This window comes from Sardina pilchardus, chromosome 24 (genome assembly GCF_963854185.1).
Source record: "Sardina pilchardus chromosome 24, fSarPil1.1, whole genome shotgun sequence".
Taxonomy (NCBI): Eukaryota; Metazoa; Chordata; class Actinopteri; order Clupeiformes; family Clupeidae; genus Sardina; species Sardina pilchardus.
Window position 1 is genome coordinate 18405777 of NC_085017.1, and position 14893 is coordinate 18420669.

Below are 14893 nucleotides of genomic sequence, written 5' to 3' on the forward strand. Positions count from 1 at the left end.
CTGAAACACCCAGTGTTAGCTACAGCTGTATGTGATATCACATTGAAGACATCAAGAATATTCCACTTGGAATGACTGTTTTCAATACATCTGTTGAATGCGTCTGTCTTTGTAGTGAACAACCTGACAGAGGACACAGATTTTTACCTGGGGCCAACAAACACATCTCAGTTCATGGCACTTCTTACCCAAGAACAACAGAGATTGCTTTCTGCAGATGGTAAGAAATATAGCAAGGGTCATGCAAGCTTCTAACCTGGGCCCTTCCACTAAGGACTAGAGGAACGTGTTACTGTGTAAAGTATAGGCACAGTAGCAAGTAATGTTAGGAATCCATGAACAATTTGATTGGTTAGGCTGGGACAGTGATTTCAAAGTTAACCCAAAGTTTATGCCCATTACAATGCTATTGGAAACAATTCTCAGTTCCCAGACTCTTTTCACAAATTGAGTTGAAGTAGTGAGTCTGGTGAAACCAATTTTTACATAACAGTGAATTGATTTTTCAACTGATTTTTCAAGTGAATTGATTTTTCAACTGGACTGGGGTTGCAAATTAGCCAACTGGCTAGAAACCTTTTATGTAACACATCTACAGACATTGTTATGGCATTGACTGTGATAGCTATGTATGTAATAATGTGCGCTGCATTGTCCCTGACAAATAAACAAATAAAAACTTCAACTTTCAGCTTCAGTGACTGGAAGGCAGGTTCCACAGCTATGGTTTAAAGGGGTATTCAAGCTTGAGAAGGAATTCACACTGGATCTCAAGAACATCTCCTCGTTCGCCTTCCATAGCTTGGCAACTGAAGTTTCCACAGTGGTGACTATTGACTATTCAAAACAACCTAAAACATATGTGTACACTCATTTGTCTGTTAGAAGAACTCATCTACACATATATTTAAAAAGGTGCACTGCAGATTAAAGCAGAACATCTGTAAACTAACAATTGCTTGTTGCATGTATAATCTCATAGAGCATCGCGTTAATGCATTTTATATCTGTTTATTTCAGATGGATAAAATGTACTCTCAGAAGTTTGGCTCATATTTCAACCACACTGAAGTGAAGGCCTTCAGGTTAGTCCAGAATGCATCCTTGTAGCCTACAGTTCATACAGCATGTGTGTTGTTCTATCCCTTTTATTTTTTACATTTCAGAAAGGGATCAGTGATTGTGGAATTATTTCTTGTATTCAATGACATGGAGTCATTTCCAGACTGTGATAATTTGACCAACATCCTGCTGGAGGCGATGTCTACCAACACCTCAGACTTGTATGAGCTTGGCCTCAATAGTAGCAGTATAAATATAACATGTAAGGATATGATTTTTGTATACAAGTTTTTGTTGCAAATATAATGGTTTAGAGTGCAAAACAACTGCCATAATGGGAAATAGTATTTTCCACCAGCACATTTGCAAACCATTACTTAAAATAAAATACACAAGTATCAACATGTATCTAATATGCCATCATCACGATTCTAGACATCACTATCCCACCAGAAACAATGGAGTCAACAGAGATTCGCTCCTCTGAGGGTGGGTATCCTTCGAGTTGCACCATCTTCCCATTTTGCTGCATTACACTATCTGTTAAACACTAACGGTGTCAACTGTTCGCCACAATCTCTTTCTCTAAGTGTGTGGCAGGCCTCCCCTCAATAACCGAATAGTTGGCGGACAAGGCAGCTCTCCAGGAAACTGGCCTTGGCAAGCAAGCCTACAGTATAGTGGCTACAGTTTCTGTGGAGGATCTCTCATCAACAAGGAATGGGTGCTAACTGCCGCACACTGCTCTGAAGGGTCAGCCTGGATTTGTTTTCTGTGAGTGGCAGTGTGTCTGCTCTAACTGGGCCTTTTAACATGCCAATGCTCACACACTTTCCCATCATTGTCTCCAGGTATGATACTTCAAAGCTGTCTGTTGTCATTGGTCTTCACTACCTGGACATTAACGACCCTACTGCTGTAAGGAAGCCTGTAAATCAGATCATAAAGCATCCAGGTTATAATTCAGCAGGAGTTGACAATGACATCGCTCTGCTACATCTGAGCTCTCCGGTGACTTTCACTGACTACATCCTGCCTGTCTGTTTGCCAGAGAGCAACAGTGTTTTTCACAATGGCACTAACAGCTGGGTCACTGGCTGGGGAGACGTAGCAGAAGGAGGTAAATGTTTAGTATACGAAGGATGTCTTGTTTCGGGCATTTTGTCTCAGTAATGAAATCTCAGTGAAACTATACCTTTAATCTAATACCATAGTTACTATACCCTTATTTCTACATAAGTGTGTTATCGACACAGTAAAGACAACTTTTTACATGTTTATACACGCTCTGACATACTGTACAAAAAGTTACCAAGTCTTATCAAGTTCTCTGTGTTTGACTGAAGCAAAATGCATACCCAAGACCCACCATTTTTATGTTTGTGTTCTTTTTGGTGTTTTGAAGAGTACCTTCCATATCCTGGCCGCCTACAGGAAGTTGAGATGCCTGTAATTGGGAACCGGAAGTGTAAATGTATCTATGGCGTGAATGTCATCACAGATAACATGATCTGTGCAGGTGTGCTACCAGGAGGCAAAGACTCCTGTCAGGTAATAATTAAACAAAATCAAGCTTTCACCAAGAGTCCCACAGTAATGTTTTGTAATACATATTCATATGCTTGTTTCGATACAAAAGAAACATTGTTATCATTGTTAGAATGAGCTACCAAGTGTTCTTCTTTCACATTCTTGTGAAAGTTTTGGGACTTTGAATAAGTGTCTAACAATCACCTGATCACCTTACTGTACACTTGATTAACTAATTATCTTGCTTAAGCTTTTTTGTTGATAAAAAATATATATATTATTTTCATTGTTAATATTTGATATTGTTATTGTTGGTATTATTTTGCTTGATTTAACTAATGAATGTAAGTCCCTTGGGACAAAAGTGTCTACTCATGTCATTTTCATTTCATTCCAGGGAGACTCCGGTGGTCCGATGGTGATCCAACAGAACTCTGTGTGGATCCAGTCTGGTGTTGTCAGTTTTGGTTATGGATGCGCTCGTCCAAATATTCCTGGAGTCTACTCAAGGGTGTCTCAGTACCAGGCTTGGATCCAGTCCCACATCAACAGTGACCAACCAGGGTTTGTCCAGTTCTCCTCTGTTGGAGTTGATGCTGATGATAGCGTCTCTTGTCCTGGGCTTCCACCACTAGATACAAATAGTAACATGGCACCCACATCTGCAGACTCACAGAGGGACGACATGGAAGCTATCAACGGTAAGTTCCTCCATAATGCTAAGTTAGTTACCTACTGTATACACTGTTCTAGTGTAACAGGTATTATATTAACTAAAATACATAATAACTTTAGCAATGTTATTATATGTATTGTATGTAATAGCTATGGATATATATATATAGATATGGAGTAGCCTTACCCTAATGCAGTAGAGTCTTTTACAATGCTGACTGCCATTTATGATGAAACACCAGAACTATCCATTTTATAAGCTAATGTGTAATTAGCTTATAAAAACATATTTACACACACAGTTTCCATTTCTATTGTCTTTGAAGTTACAACCCCAGCTTACTCAATGAGAGGCTCTACTGATGGTGAGTAACATTATTTTACATAATCTCTTTTGAGGCATCTCCCATCATTGGTGTTATGTTCTAATAAGTATTGCACATCCAACACACTAGGTGGCGCTGCGTTGACAATGAGTTACAGGCTACCATGATATGACCCGTTGTATCTGCGTGAAGAAAGATGAAGTAAAGTTCATGAAATGAGTACCTCTGTCCTCCTCATTTATTACAAGTAAAACAGAACAATTGGCATGCTATTTCTTGAAGGTATAGGCCTCCTGAAGGAGAGCTGTATTGTCAAAAAAATATCAGTTATCAGAAACAACTAACCATCATTCAGTCATTCCACAACAGTAGGCTAGTGTTCCCCTGGTATTAAAATGAAATTATAAATTAAGGCTTGTAGCCTACAGTGCACACGAGTAAGATGTATCGCATGCGACATTTCGCATCACACGAGACTGTTCCGAAAGTTTTTTTCATTGCAACTAACTCAGTCTTGTGCACAGATTAAAGGGATAATCCGGAGTGAAATGCACTTTAGATCAATTGTTCGGACTATTGGGGGTACATACGTTGAGTTGACACCAAAATCATGTCATTCGGATGTATATTGAGAAAGTTCGAGCTCACCGTTTTTAGCCAAAACTCGTTAGCCTGGAAGTGACCGGGGCGGTATCCGCCGTTCATTCCGACATACCAGCACTCCGACATTGACGTCCAATTGTCGTAGTGGAGGCATGTCTCCTTATGGGAAAAAGTCCCACCACTCCGACATTTTTTTTTTCATGGTCGCAGTGGCGGTATTTCACTTTTTTTTCAAACAACGTGCCATTCCGACATGAGGTAATTAATAGGCTATTAATGTTACAGTTATTATTTTGCTGTCACTTCGTCTTTTTTATGGCCTAGAAGGTTGTATTTGGTATCTGTGGATAGCTCTAGCTCTCCTCTTTTATCTGACATGCAAGTCATATATTTTTGACCAGGCGTTTCACGAGTAAATCAAACGAAAGTAGCGAGCCGAAGCTATATGACATTCTTATTTGTTTGTCACTTCGTCTGTTTTTATAACACAAAAGGATCGATGTGTTTGGTATCAACGGAAAGCTCTGTTTCTCCTCTTTCATTTGATATGCTTGTCATGTCTGTGCGATGCCTGGTCCCGGAGTAATCCAAGCGAGAGCAGTGGCTGTGTGCGTGAACGCAGAGCAATATAGACTGTAAATATGATATACTTTGATTTAAATTCATGATTTTATTTTATACTTTATACTTGATCGTACAGACACGTGTCTAGTCTCGTTGGAAAGCCCCGGTTCTGCTCTTTCATGCAATATAGGTCTCATCTCGCTGTGACTAATAATCACGGAGCAATGTAACAGAGAAGAATGGGTGTGTTTTTTGACGCACTTTGCATCCGTCGGGCTCATAGGGTCCGTTAAATTGACTTGGAAAAAAATAGGATTTGTAAACTGTCGGAATGGGGGTACTAAAATGTGTCGGATTGGCAGCATGTATAAATAGCAGCATGTCGAAATAGAGGCATGTCTAAATGGAAGCATGTCGTAGTGGTGGCATGTCTGAGTGGCAGCATGTAACCGACCGGGGCGTGTCCTTTCGCCGCTACAAAACGCTATTTTAATACCTCTTCTACTGTTCAAAACAACACTACACTTACGTGGTAGTGAGTAGAGGGGCCCTAAAGCCAAACCGAAGTATCCCCACGTCTTTATGTGGTCGGATAGAGAGTCCAGAATGAATTTAATCGAGTCAGTACCTTTCCGAAAATGTCGCTGCTGCAGCTGGCAACGTTTTAACAACACTTTATTAACATTTCCGGAAAGGTACGGACTCGATTAAATTCATTCTGGACTCTCTATCCGACCACATAAAGACGTGGGGATACTTCGGTTTGGCTTTAGGGACCCTCTACTCACTACCACGTAAGTGTAGTGTTGTTTGGAACAGTAGAAGAGGTATAAAAATAACGTTTTGTAGCGGCGAAAGGACACGCCCCGGTCACTTCCAGGCTAAGGACAAGACAGCCTTCCAGGAAACTGGCCCTGGCAGGCAAGCTTACAGATTTCTGGCAACCATTTCTGTGCAGGCTCCCTCATCAACAAGACATGGGTCTCAACAGCTGTTCACTGCCTTTTTGGGTCAGTTTGGATTTATTTTGTGTGGATTGTAGCTTAGTACCGTATGTCCTTTTACAGTACATTTGGATATTCACACAAATCTCTTTCCCTGCACTGTCTCCAGATTCAGACGGTCAAGGTTAAGGGTGGTCTTTGAGTGTAAAAGCGGGTGCGCACATCTGAGTGTTTTAAAGTAGGTGCTGGACTCAAAAAAGGCAACAGTAAAAAGAACAAAGAAGTCCGCACACTAGGGCTCCAAAATTATTTCTTTCTTTCTTTTATCCACCACATTGTGGTGAATAAAAGAAAGAAAGAAATAATTTTGGAGCCCTAGTGTGCGGACTTCTTTGTTCTTTTTAAGGGTGGTCTTTGGTCTTCAAGACCTGGCTAACCGCAATCGCAAACGAGTAAGAAGGAGAGTGAGAGGCTCTGCTGATGGTGAGTAACATTATTTTACATAATCTCTTTTGAGGCACATCTCCCATCATTGGTGTTATGTTCTAATAATTATTGCACATCCAACACACTAGGTGGCGCTGCGTTGACAATGAGTTACAGGCTACCATGATATGACCCGTTGTATCTGCGTGAAGAAAGATGAAGTAAAGTTCATGAAATGAGTACCTCTGTCCTCCTCATTTATTACTAGTAAAACAGAACAATTGGCATGCTATTTTTTGAAGGTATAGGCCTCCTGAAGGAGAGCTGTATTGCCAAAAAAATATCAGTTATCAGAAACAACTAACCATCATTCAGTCATTCCACAACAGTAGTGTTCCCCTGGTATTAAAATGAAATTATAAATTAAGGCTTGTAGCCTACAGTACACACCAAGTAAGATGTATCGCATGCGAAACAAGACTGTTCCGAAAGTTTTTTTCATTGCAACTAACTCAGTCTTCGGTGTGTACAGATTAATTAGAATATAGGTGTTTAATAGCCTGCGTAATTTCTTGCAATTTTTATTTTTTATTTTTCAACAAATCGGACTCAGTGTGTTCGGGCCTTTATTTACACTGTTTCGGATGAAATTTTGGATGAAATTGACCTGATCTACTTGGATGAAACGCTTATCCTCCTCTCTCAGTTTGTGGTAGGCCTCCCCTCACTGACCGAATAGTTGGAGGACAAGACAGCCTTCCAGGAAACTGGCCCTGGCAGGCAAGCTTACAGATTTCTGGCAACCATTTCTGTGCAGGCTCCCTCATCAACAAGAAATGGGTCTTAACAGCTGCACACTGCCTTGTTGGGTCAGTTTGGATTTATTTTGTGTGGATTGTAGCTTAGTACCGTATGTCCTTTTACAGTACATTTGGATATTCACACAAACCGCTTTCCCTGCACTGTCTCCAGATTCAGACGGTCAAGGTTAAGGGTGATCTTTGGTCTTCAAGACCTGGCTAACCGCAATCGCAAACAAGTAAGAAGGCGAGTGAAGAAGGTTATCAAGCATCCAGGCTATAAATCCAGTGGAGTTCACAACGACATTGCTCTGCTCCGTCTACGCTCTCGGGTTCCTTTCAATGACTACATAAGGCCTGTCTGTCTGCCTGCCATTGAGAGCGTTTTCCCTAAAGGTACTGAGAGCTGGGTCACTGGCTGGGGAAAAATAAATGAAACAGGTATGTAACAAGTCTTCAACAGAAAAATAAAGAATATATTATATAAGAATATGTAAGGGATAATGTATAGAACGCCGGTCATTATCGGAAAATAATTCCCGACAGGACGGACAGAACCCCGACGCGCAGCGGAGGGGTTTTGCTTCGTACTGAAGGGAATTATTTTCAGATAATGACCGGCGTTATATACATTATCGCGCTTATTATATGGCTACTTGCCAAAACGAGAAAAGAAACTTATCTCAATGTGTCTTTAGCAATGACTTAGCTACCGTTTCGTGGCTTCCGCAACAACTTAGCGGAGTGAACCCGTTGCCATTGGCAGCGGTCATTATACCTCCGGAGCGGTCATTATGCAAATTTATCTCCCTCAACGATGGAATTCTCTTCTCTGATTGGCTAATGGGGTGGCCATTAACTTCGTATAACCTGCTACCTTCGAAGTAGTTCCCGTATCACACTTGAATATTAATTCGCCAAACTCGTTGCGAAGTTTAAATGAACTGTCACGTTGCATCCAAGCTGAAATACAGACGTGCAGAACCATAGTAACATTGTAGCATATGACGGAGGTGGATTGTAGCTAGTTGGATGCCATGTAGGCTATAAAAGTAGCGATCTTTCAAAGTTAAAGTTAATCAGAATCCTGGGAAATGCCCGCTTGACAACGGCAGAGATAGAACTAACGACTGGCTTTTGGCCGTAGCAACCAGCCATTTAGAACTAACGACTGGCTTTTGGCCATAGCAACCATCCATTTAGAACTAGTAACGGCAGTTTTGTCCTGCAAGTAGAAAGTTAATATGTGGCGGAAAGTAGTCCCACAGTCAAGACAGTTTTAGCGATGTTAACGGACGCAACGGTGGAATAAAACTATGTTCTAAATATACAGGTTATGAATACAAACGGGAGATAAGCGGGATAACGGCCTTCGAGGTCGACCGGTTCGATGGAAATAATGGCACGGCGGAGGTAACTCCGTCTCCGTGCTTCGCACGTCGCCGGAGTTCTAGACCTCCACCTAGCCATTATTTCCATCGAACCGGTCACCTCGTCGGCCGTTATCCCTTACATAACGGACCGGTAGAACGTTGAGAGGCCCATTCAAAGTGAATGGGAGCTCCCTCAACATTCTAGAGAGCCATATAATAAGTAAGGGATAATGTATAGAACGCCGGTCATTATCGGAAAATAATTCCCGACAGGATGAACTGAACCCCGACGCGCAGCGGAGGGGTTTTGCTTCGTCCTGAAGGGAATTATTTTCCGATAATGACCGGCGTTCTATACATTATCCCGCTTATTATACGGCTACTTGCCAAAACGAGAAGAAACGTACCAGAATGTGTCTTTAGCAATGACTTAGCTACCGTTTCGTGGCTTCCGCTAACAAAAGAAATAGTTCGCCACACAGATAGAACGTGACTGTTGCCATTGACAGCGGTCATTATTTTTTTCAGAGGTCCTCTATCAAGAAATAATGACCGGTAGAACGTTGGGAAATCCCATTCAAGTCAATGGGGCGTTCTACTTGCATTGTGAAGAGCCGTATAATAAATAAGGATACAGTGGGGAGAACATTTGATACCATGCTGAAGTTGACTAAAAAGAAGAATATAAAATCATGATTTTGTCAATTGATCTTAATGCCTCAATTAAATAAAAATGAGCAAAAATCAAACCGCTAAGTCTAAGTACACCAATTTTCTTTGTGATTGAAGAATGTATCGTCAATAAATAAATGTTCTTCCTTAAATACAAGGGGCATAAGTATTTGACCCCTATGTTAAATTCACATAGGAGCATTTTATATGTTTCTATTTCTAAAGGCCAGCTATTTCATGGATCCAGGATACTATGCATCCTGATAAAGTTACCTTGACCTTTGGAATGAAAATAGCCCCACATCATCACATGCGCCCTTCACCATAGCTAGAGATTGGCATGGTGCTTTTCTCCCCTAGCATTTGAGGAAGAACATTTATTCATTTTTGATACATTCTTCAATCACAAAGAAAATTGGTGTCCTTAGCGGCTTGATTTTTACTACTTACTGAAGGCATTAAGATCAATCGTCAAATGATGATTTTATATTCCTCTTTTTAGGCAAACAGTCATGTACATACCAAAGATTCTAGCCAGCAGAAAGTGCTTAACATAAAAGTAATGGTCAACATTTGCTTAGTAAAAGTACTTTCTAGAAGTTAGTTCATAACCTCATAACCTATGAGACATACCCAAAGTCAATATGGCCTTATGGAAAGTGGAACAGTATATATGTGTGTCTTGGCCCCGGCAGTGGCGCGACTGGCTGGGGCACCTGCACCGTACGCCGGCGACCCGGGTTCGATTCCCGCCCCGTGGTCCTTTCCGGATCCCACCCCAACGCTCTCTCCCATTCACTTCCTGTCTCTCTTCACTATCCTATCAATAAAAAAGGCATAAAAGCCCAAAAAATATACTTTAAAAAAAAAAAATAATAAAAAAAAGTGTGTGTCTTTTTTTTTATCTGGCCACTCTTAGAAAGCCTTCCGAATCCTGGGACCCTGCAGGAAGTTGAGGTGCCTGTGGTTGGGAACAGACAGTGTCAGTGTGTCTACGGAAGCCTGGTCACTGATAAAATGATCTGTGCAGGTGTAAAAGAAGGAGGCAAAGACTCGTGCCAGGTAATATAAAGCCCACAATGAACTTTGGCCTTACTGCATTTCGATACTGCAACGATACTGGATTTCATTGTCTTTGTACTTGTCCTAAGCACAATGGCAATAAAGTTTAATCTAATCTAATCTACAAACAAATCGGAATTCCTAATAATAATGCAGATTTTTTTGGTTGAAAAGAGAGAGATATTATGATCCCTGACGCAAGGGCGTAGGTTTGGTCTCAGCTTTGGGGGGGACACCCAGAAGTGAACTTTTACTGGGAAGACTGTAATTCGTTTTTGTTTTCGTTTAGTTTAAACAATAGCCTCTTGCGTTTATATTACTATACCCGCGTGTAGAGGAATGTGTGCGGACGACAATTATTATGTAGTATCCACTGTTTAACCACTAGATGGCAATGTTGTTTCTCAGATAACAGAAGCTACGCATATCTTAGATTTGTCCAGATCATATAGCCTGTTATTTAAGTAACTGTGTATGGGTATGAACCATAGTTTAGGAATAATATCTATACATTTATGAGACATAATACATATATACCTGAGACTGTGTAATGCTGAACAAACAACATTTTATTAACATCAATTATTATGGACATTATACTAGCAAAAAGTACTGCCACAGGGAAGTAGCCTACTTTCAGAACTTGTCTAGCAATGCAATGACAGTTCTTCATTAAACTGTGAATTCGGTGGTCTCCCTTTTATTTCTCTGCATTGTATGCTACACACTAATACATTACAGAATTAATATAGAAACGAAAATGTCTCAGATCCACTGTTTATTGTGACTGTAAGATTTAAGGTACGCTAATTAAGCCTACTTGGTGACTTGGTAAGGAAACGTTGGCATTCTATCAAGATAGATAGCCTAGAGCAACTTCTATGCCACTATCCGTGCTGCACACCCCTAATCAATGCTCCTAACCTTGGTTGAAATATTACAGACGCTATAGGTTTAGCTGTAACAATATCCTGGGTAACATATAGCCTACTATCACTAGTTAATAATATTTTCCACGGTACAATCTAAATTTGAAAGTCTGGTCACTAACGTTACCACTGCTAGTTTGTGTGGCTATTATTTGCTTTGTGAAAAAGCATTATGTCCCCTTTGTATGTGCAAGCTTTGTATGTTCCCTCTTGGGTGGCATAGATGATCTACAAACAAAGTACAAAAAGGGGCAAACATATACGTGCTGAAGAGCAAAGGGAATGTTAAAATGTTTTACTCTGGCCTTTTATGGGGTGTATTGGCAGACAGCCTCGGTAACTTACCGATATCGTCGACACCCGCACGCACGTTTGTCTGCCAGTCAGACTCTGCTAATCTGCTTTGACACTGTCGAGCTAATACCTCCATGCTCTCAAGTCCCGTGTGTGTAGCACTTTCAGCCAATCAAATCACGGCGCATGCCTTGTAGGCCTACTGCCGTGCTGGCCGTCGGAACGCAAAAATAAGTTCGCGGAAATATTGGGGGGGACAATTTTGTCATCTTAAAATATTGAATGGGACTAGTCCCATGCGTCCCCCCCTAAACCTACGCCAGTGCCCTGACGTCACGTCATTTTATGCTTCGACCAATCACAACGCAGAGCGAAAACCTCCCATTCTTATTGTCTTATTGTAGTACTTAAGAATCTCATGTATTTTCATAATATTTCATATTATCTTGCATAAATTCAAATTTAATAAGACTTGAGGACTTGAAGTTGAAGGTTACTCAAATGAAATGAATACCCTCTTTGTCTGATTACACTGTTGTCTGCATTCTTTAATACAGGGAGACTCGGGTGGTCCAATGGTCAGCCAACAGGACTCTGTGTGGATCCAGTCTGGAATTGTCAGTTTTGGCTATGGCTGTGCTCGCCCCAATTATCCTGGTGTGTACACCCGGGTGTCTGAGTACCAGGCTTGGATCAAGTCCCACATCCGCTGGGATCGACCAGGCTTCATCCGGTTCTACTCCAATAGAACAGAGGTGGATAGTGACAGTGACCTCTGCTCCTGACCTCCAGCAGCAAGTGCAGCCCATTCAGCTAAACACCGGTGACAAAATACAAGATCAAATAGTATTGTGTATATTACAACCATAAATAAGTTATGTTATGCTATGTATGTAGCTAATTATTTCTTACCTGAACTTTTTTGAAAGCTTTCTCTGTGCCATAAAATTGTAATACATTATAACAACAATTGTACAGGTTGTACAGTACTTTTTACAGTGACCTTGTACAAATAATCCGGAATACATTCCAGTTGGACCGTTTTTTAAAATAATTTTCTTAATGTGAACAACTTGGTGTGACATTACAGAATATGTGCATACGTATGTGATGGTTGTATTCATATTCACTCAATTGTGGTACAGTGTATTCTATTATTTTATTTTATTGGAATTTGAGCCCATCTACTAACAAAGGATAATGAAAATTGTAATTAAATATGTGAAATTAGTTGTGCTTTTCTGTTGTTTCTAACCGAATGGCACATCCAATGGCCATATCAACACTGGGAACTCTGTGTAGAGATCTGATGGGCACATTGCCACTCAGTAATTGATTAAAATGAAACTCATTAGGTTCCTGAGTAAACATCAATCTCAGACAATATTTATTTTTGTGGCTCACAATGGAGTCTGTGTGTTTGAACAGTTATCAGACCTTGACAGCTGACATGTTGTTGATCAAGTTTACTTATGTCTCTTAACTTTATGTAGTCACTACCCCGGCTGGAAGATGTTAAATCGTCTTTATATCACACACCAAGATGCCAAAATGGGAAATGCATAGTGTTCAATTCTATCAAAAGAGAACTTAATTTAATTGAATTCATCTACATCAAGGTTTGACTTACTTGAGTACAGCAGTCTTGGAGGAACGTGACTCCTTAACTTGAAAACCTGGTGATACATTGCCTGGTGAAAACCTGTTGATAGATATTCATGTCCTGGGAGTGACATACACACACAAAATCATACACAAACACACAGATAGATAGATGGATAGAAAGAAACCCATTACAATGAGCCAAATACACATGGCCAGAACATATTGTGCTGGGCCCTGACAATATATCATTTACAAACAGATAAATCAGTGACTACTGTTCGTTTCCATACACACCAGATTCCGAATAAGGACCATATTCTGGTTGAAGCAATACTCCGATTAAAATGTTCCCATAACAGAAACGGAATATTCCCGTATACATGTTCATCAGCATGAATCTGAGGTCAATTTCTGTGGCCCATTAAAACCTGAAAGCTTAAATGTCATCGTCATGCTTAAACAAGCAGGTTTTGCATACACTGCTGACAGATGAATAATCTGTGGTATTTTAAGCGGCCTATTATAAGGCTAAAATGCAAAACAATAGCGGTTCTAATCTGGCCAAATTCACTAATAGACCCCTTCAATGTAAGGCTGTCATTGGGTGCCTCTCATTTGGGCTTTTATACGTCCTCCCTCGCTCCTCGGGCCTCGCTCCTCACTGATCAACATAAAGAATGATGGGGCGAAAACAATGGAATAGTCTATCCAGTGTTAGTTATAGATCAGTGGGATCGCCCCTCGAGGATCGAGGAGGCATGTTGAGAAGCACCTTATGTCACCCAAGGACCGCAAACCATACTTTAATAAATTAGTCTTAGCTTATGGCAATTGTCTGCCTGCTCCTGAGCTGATAACCGAATGGGTAAATGATATTAGCAAGTGGCTAGAGATTCATTAGCCCCACATACTGTATACAGCTATCTGGTTGACAAACCCAGCATGTATCGTACACTAGTATGTGCAAAAAACTAGTACAAGTATTCTTGCATTTCTGGACGCTTTTTTGACACAGTCAAGTCACACACACACAATTCAATGGGATGGAAAGCTTTCTGACCTCAACATGCTTTCTGACCTCGTCTTAGTCATGAGTGAAATTGAGGGCGATATCGCTGGGACGTCACGACGCAGGCAATACCTCTGCAGCATGTCGCTGGCTTATTCAGAATATACCGCATATGAATATGTATATAAGAATATAGTGTGCATGGAAACTTACTCAATATCACTGGATAGGACACTTTGGTTGATTTCTTAACTGCACACTAATGCTACTTTTCCATACTACATAGACCTACTACTGTAACCATGTGCACAAGTGTATATGGACTGCACAAACTATAGTATTTTACCACTGTTTGAATGTCATGCAAATATATTTATATTGCATCAGTAGTTATCTTCTAAAATCTGTTGCCTCTTCACTAACACTAGGTATAATGAGGAACACACCCTGAAGCTTTTACTCAGAGACAGAGAAACAAATAGTACAGTCGTGTTTTCAGACATTTCAGCAATGAAAGTATGAGAAATTATATGAAGCGTAATCATTCGTTTTTGCTCAATAACTAAAACTGGAGCCACAGAATGGGCACCAAAATATGATATTAGATTGACATTTTTCATCTAACCTGGCCCAGATAACATTTCTATATAATTCATAAAATGCCCCATCAAATCTCCATCACAAAAACACAGGAACATATAAATGCAGATAAGATTGGGTGTGTCTGGAAGACCTGGATGACCACCTAACCACGAGATCGGCAAACATCTTGGGAAAGGATTTGTCATGAGAGGGTGTAACGTGATGACAAAGAAACAAGCTGATTGGTTGTCACATCACTGACTAACCCAATTTAAGGTTGCTGTACCTGGTCACTTTCAAACGACTTGTGCTGCATGATTCAGGTAAGAAGCCCTTGAATTCCAATAATGATCTTCATTTTCCAAGTCCTTGCCTAAGTGTTATCCAGGACATGATCGTTTTTGCAGTCTGCTCTTAGTGTGGCTGTTTGTTCATCG

General features: G+C 40.5%; 1 protein-coding gene across 1 annotated transcript; it reads left to right on the plus strand.

Moving 5' to 3' along the window:
* The first annotated feature begins 1875 nt into the window (after positions 1 to 1875).
* LOC134073176 (serine protease 27-like) lies at positions 1876 to 12045 on the plus strand. Its single transcript, XM_062530167.1, has 6 exons — positions 1876 to 2182; positions 2468 to 2613; positions 2990 to 3293; positions 6870 to 6999; positions 7103 to 7169; positions 11818 to 12045. Exons 1-6 carry the CDS (start codon positions 1876 to 1878, stop codon positions 12043 to 12045), a joined length of 1182 nt encoding a protein of 393 aa, XP_062386151.1.
* The last annotated feature ends 2848 nt before the right edge of the window (positions 12046 to 14893 follow it).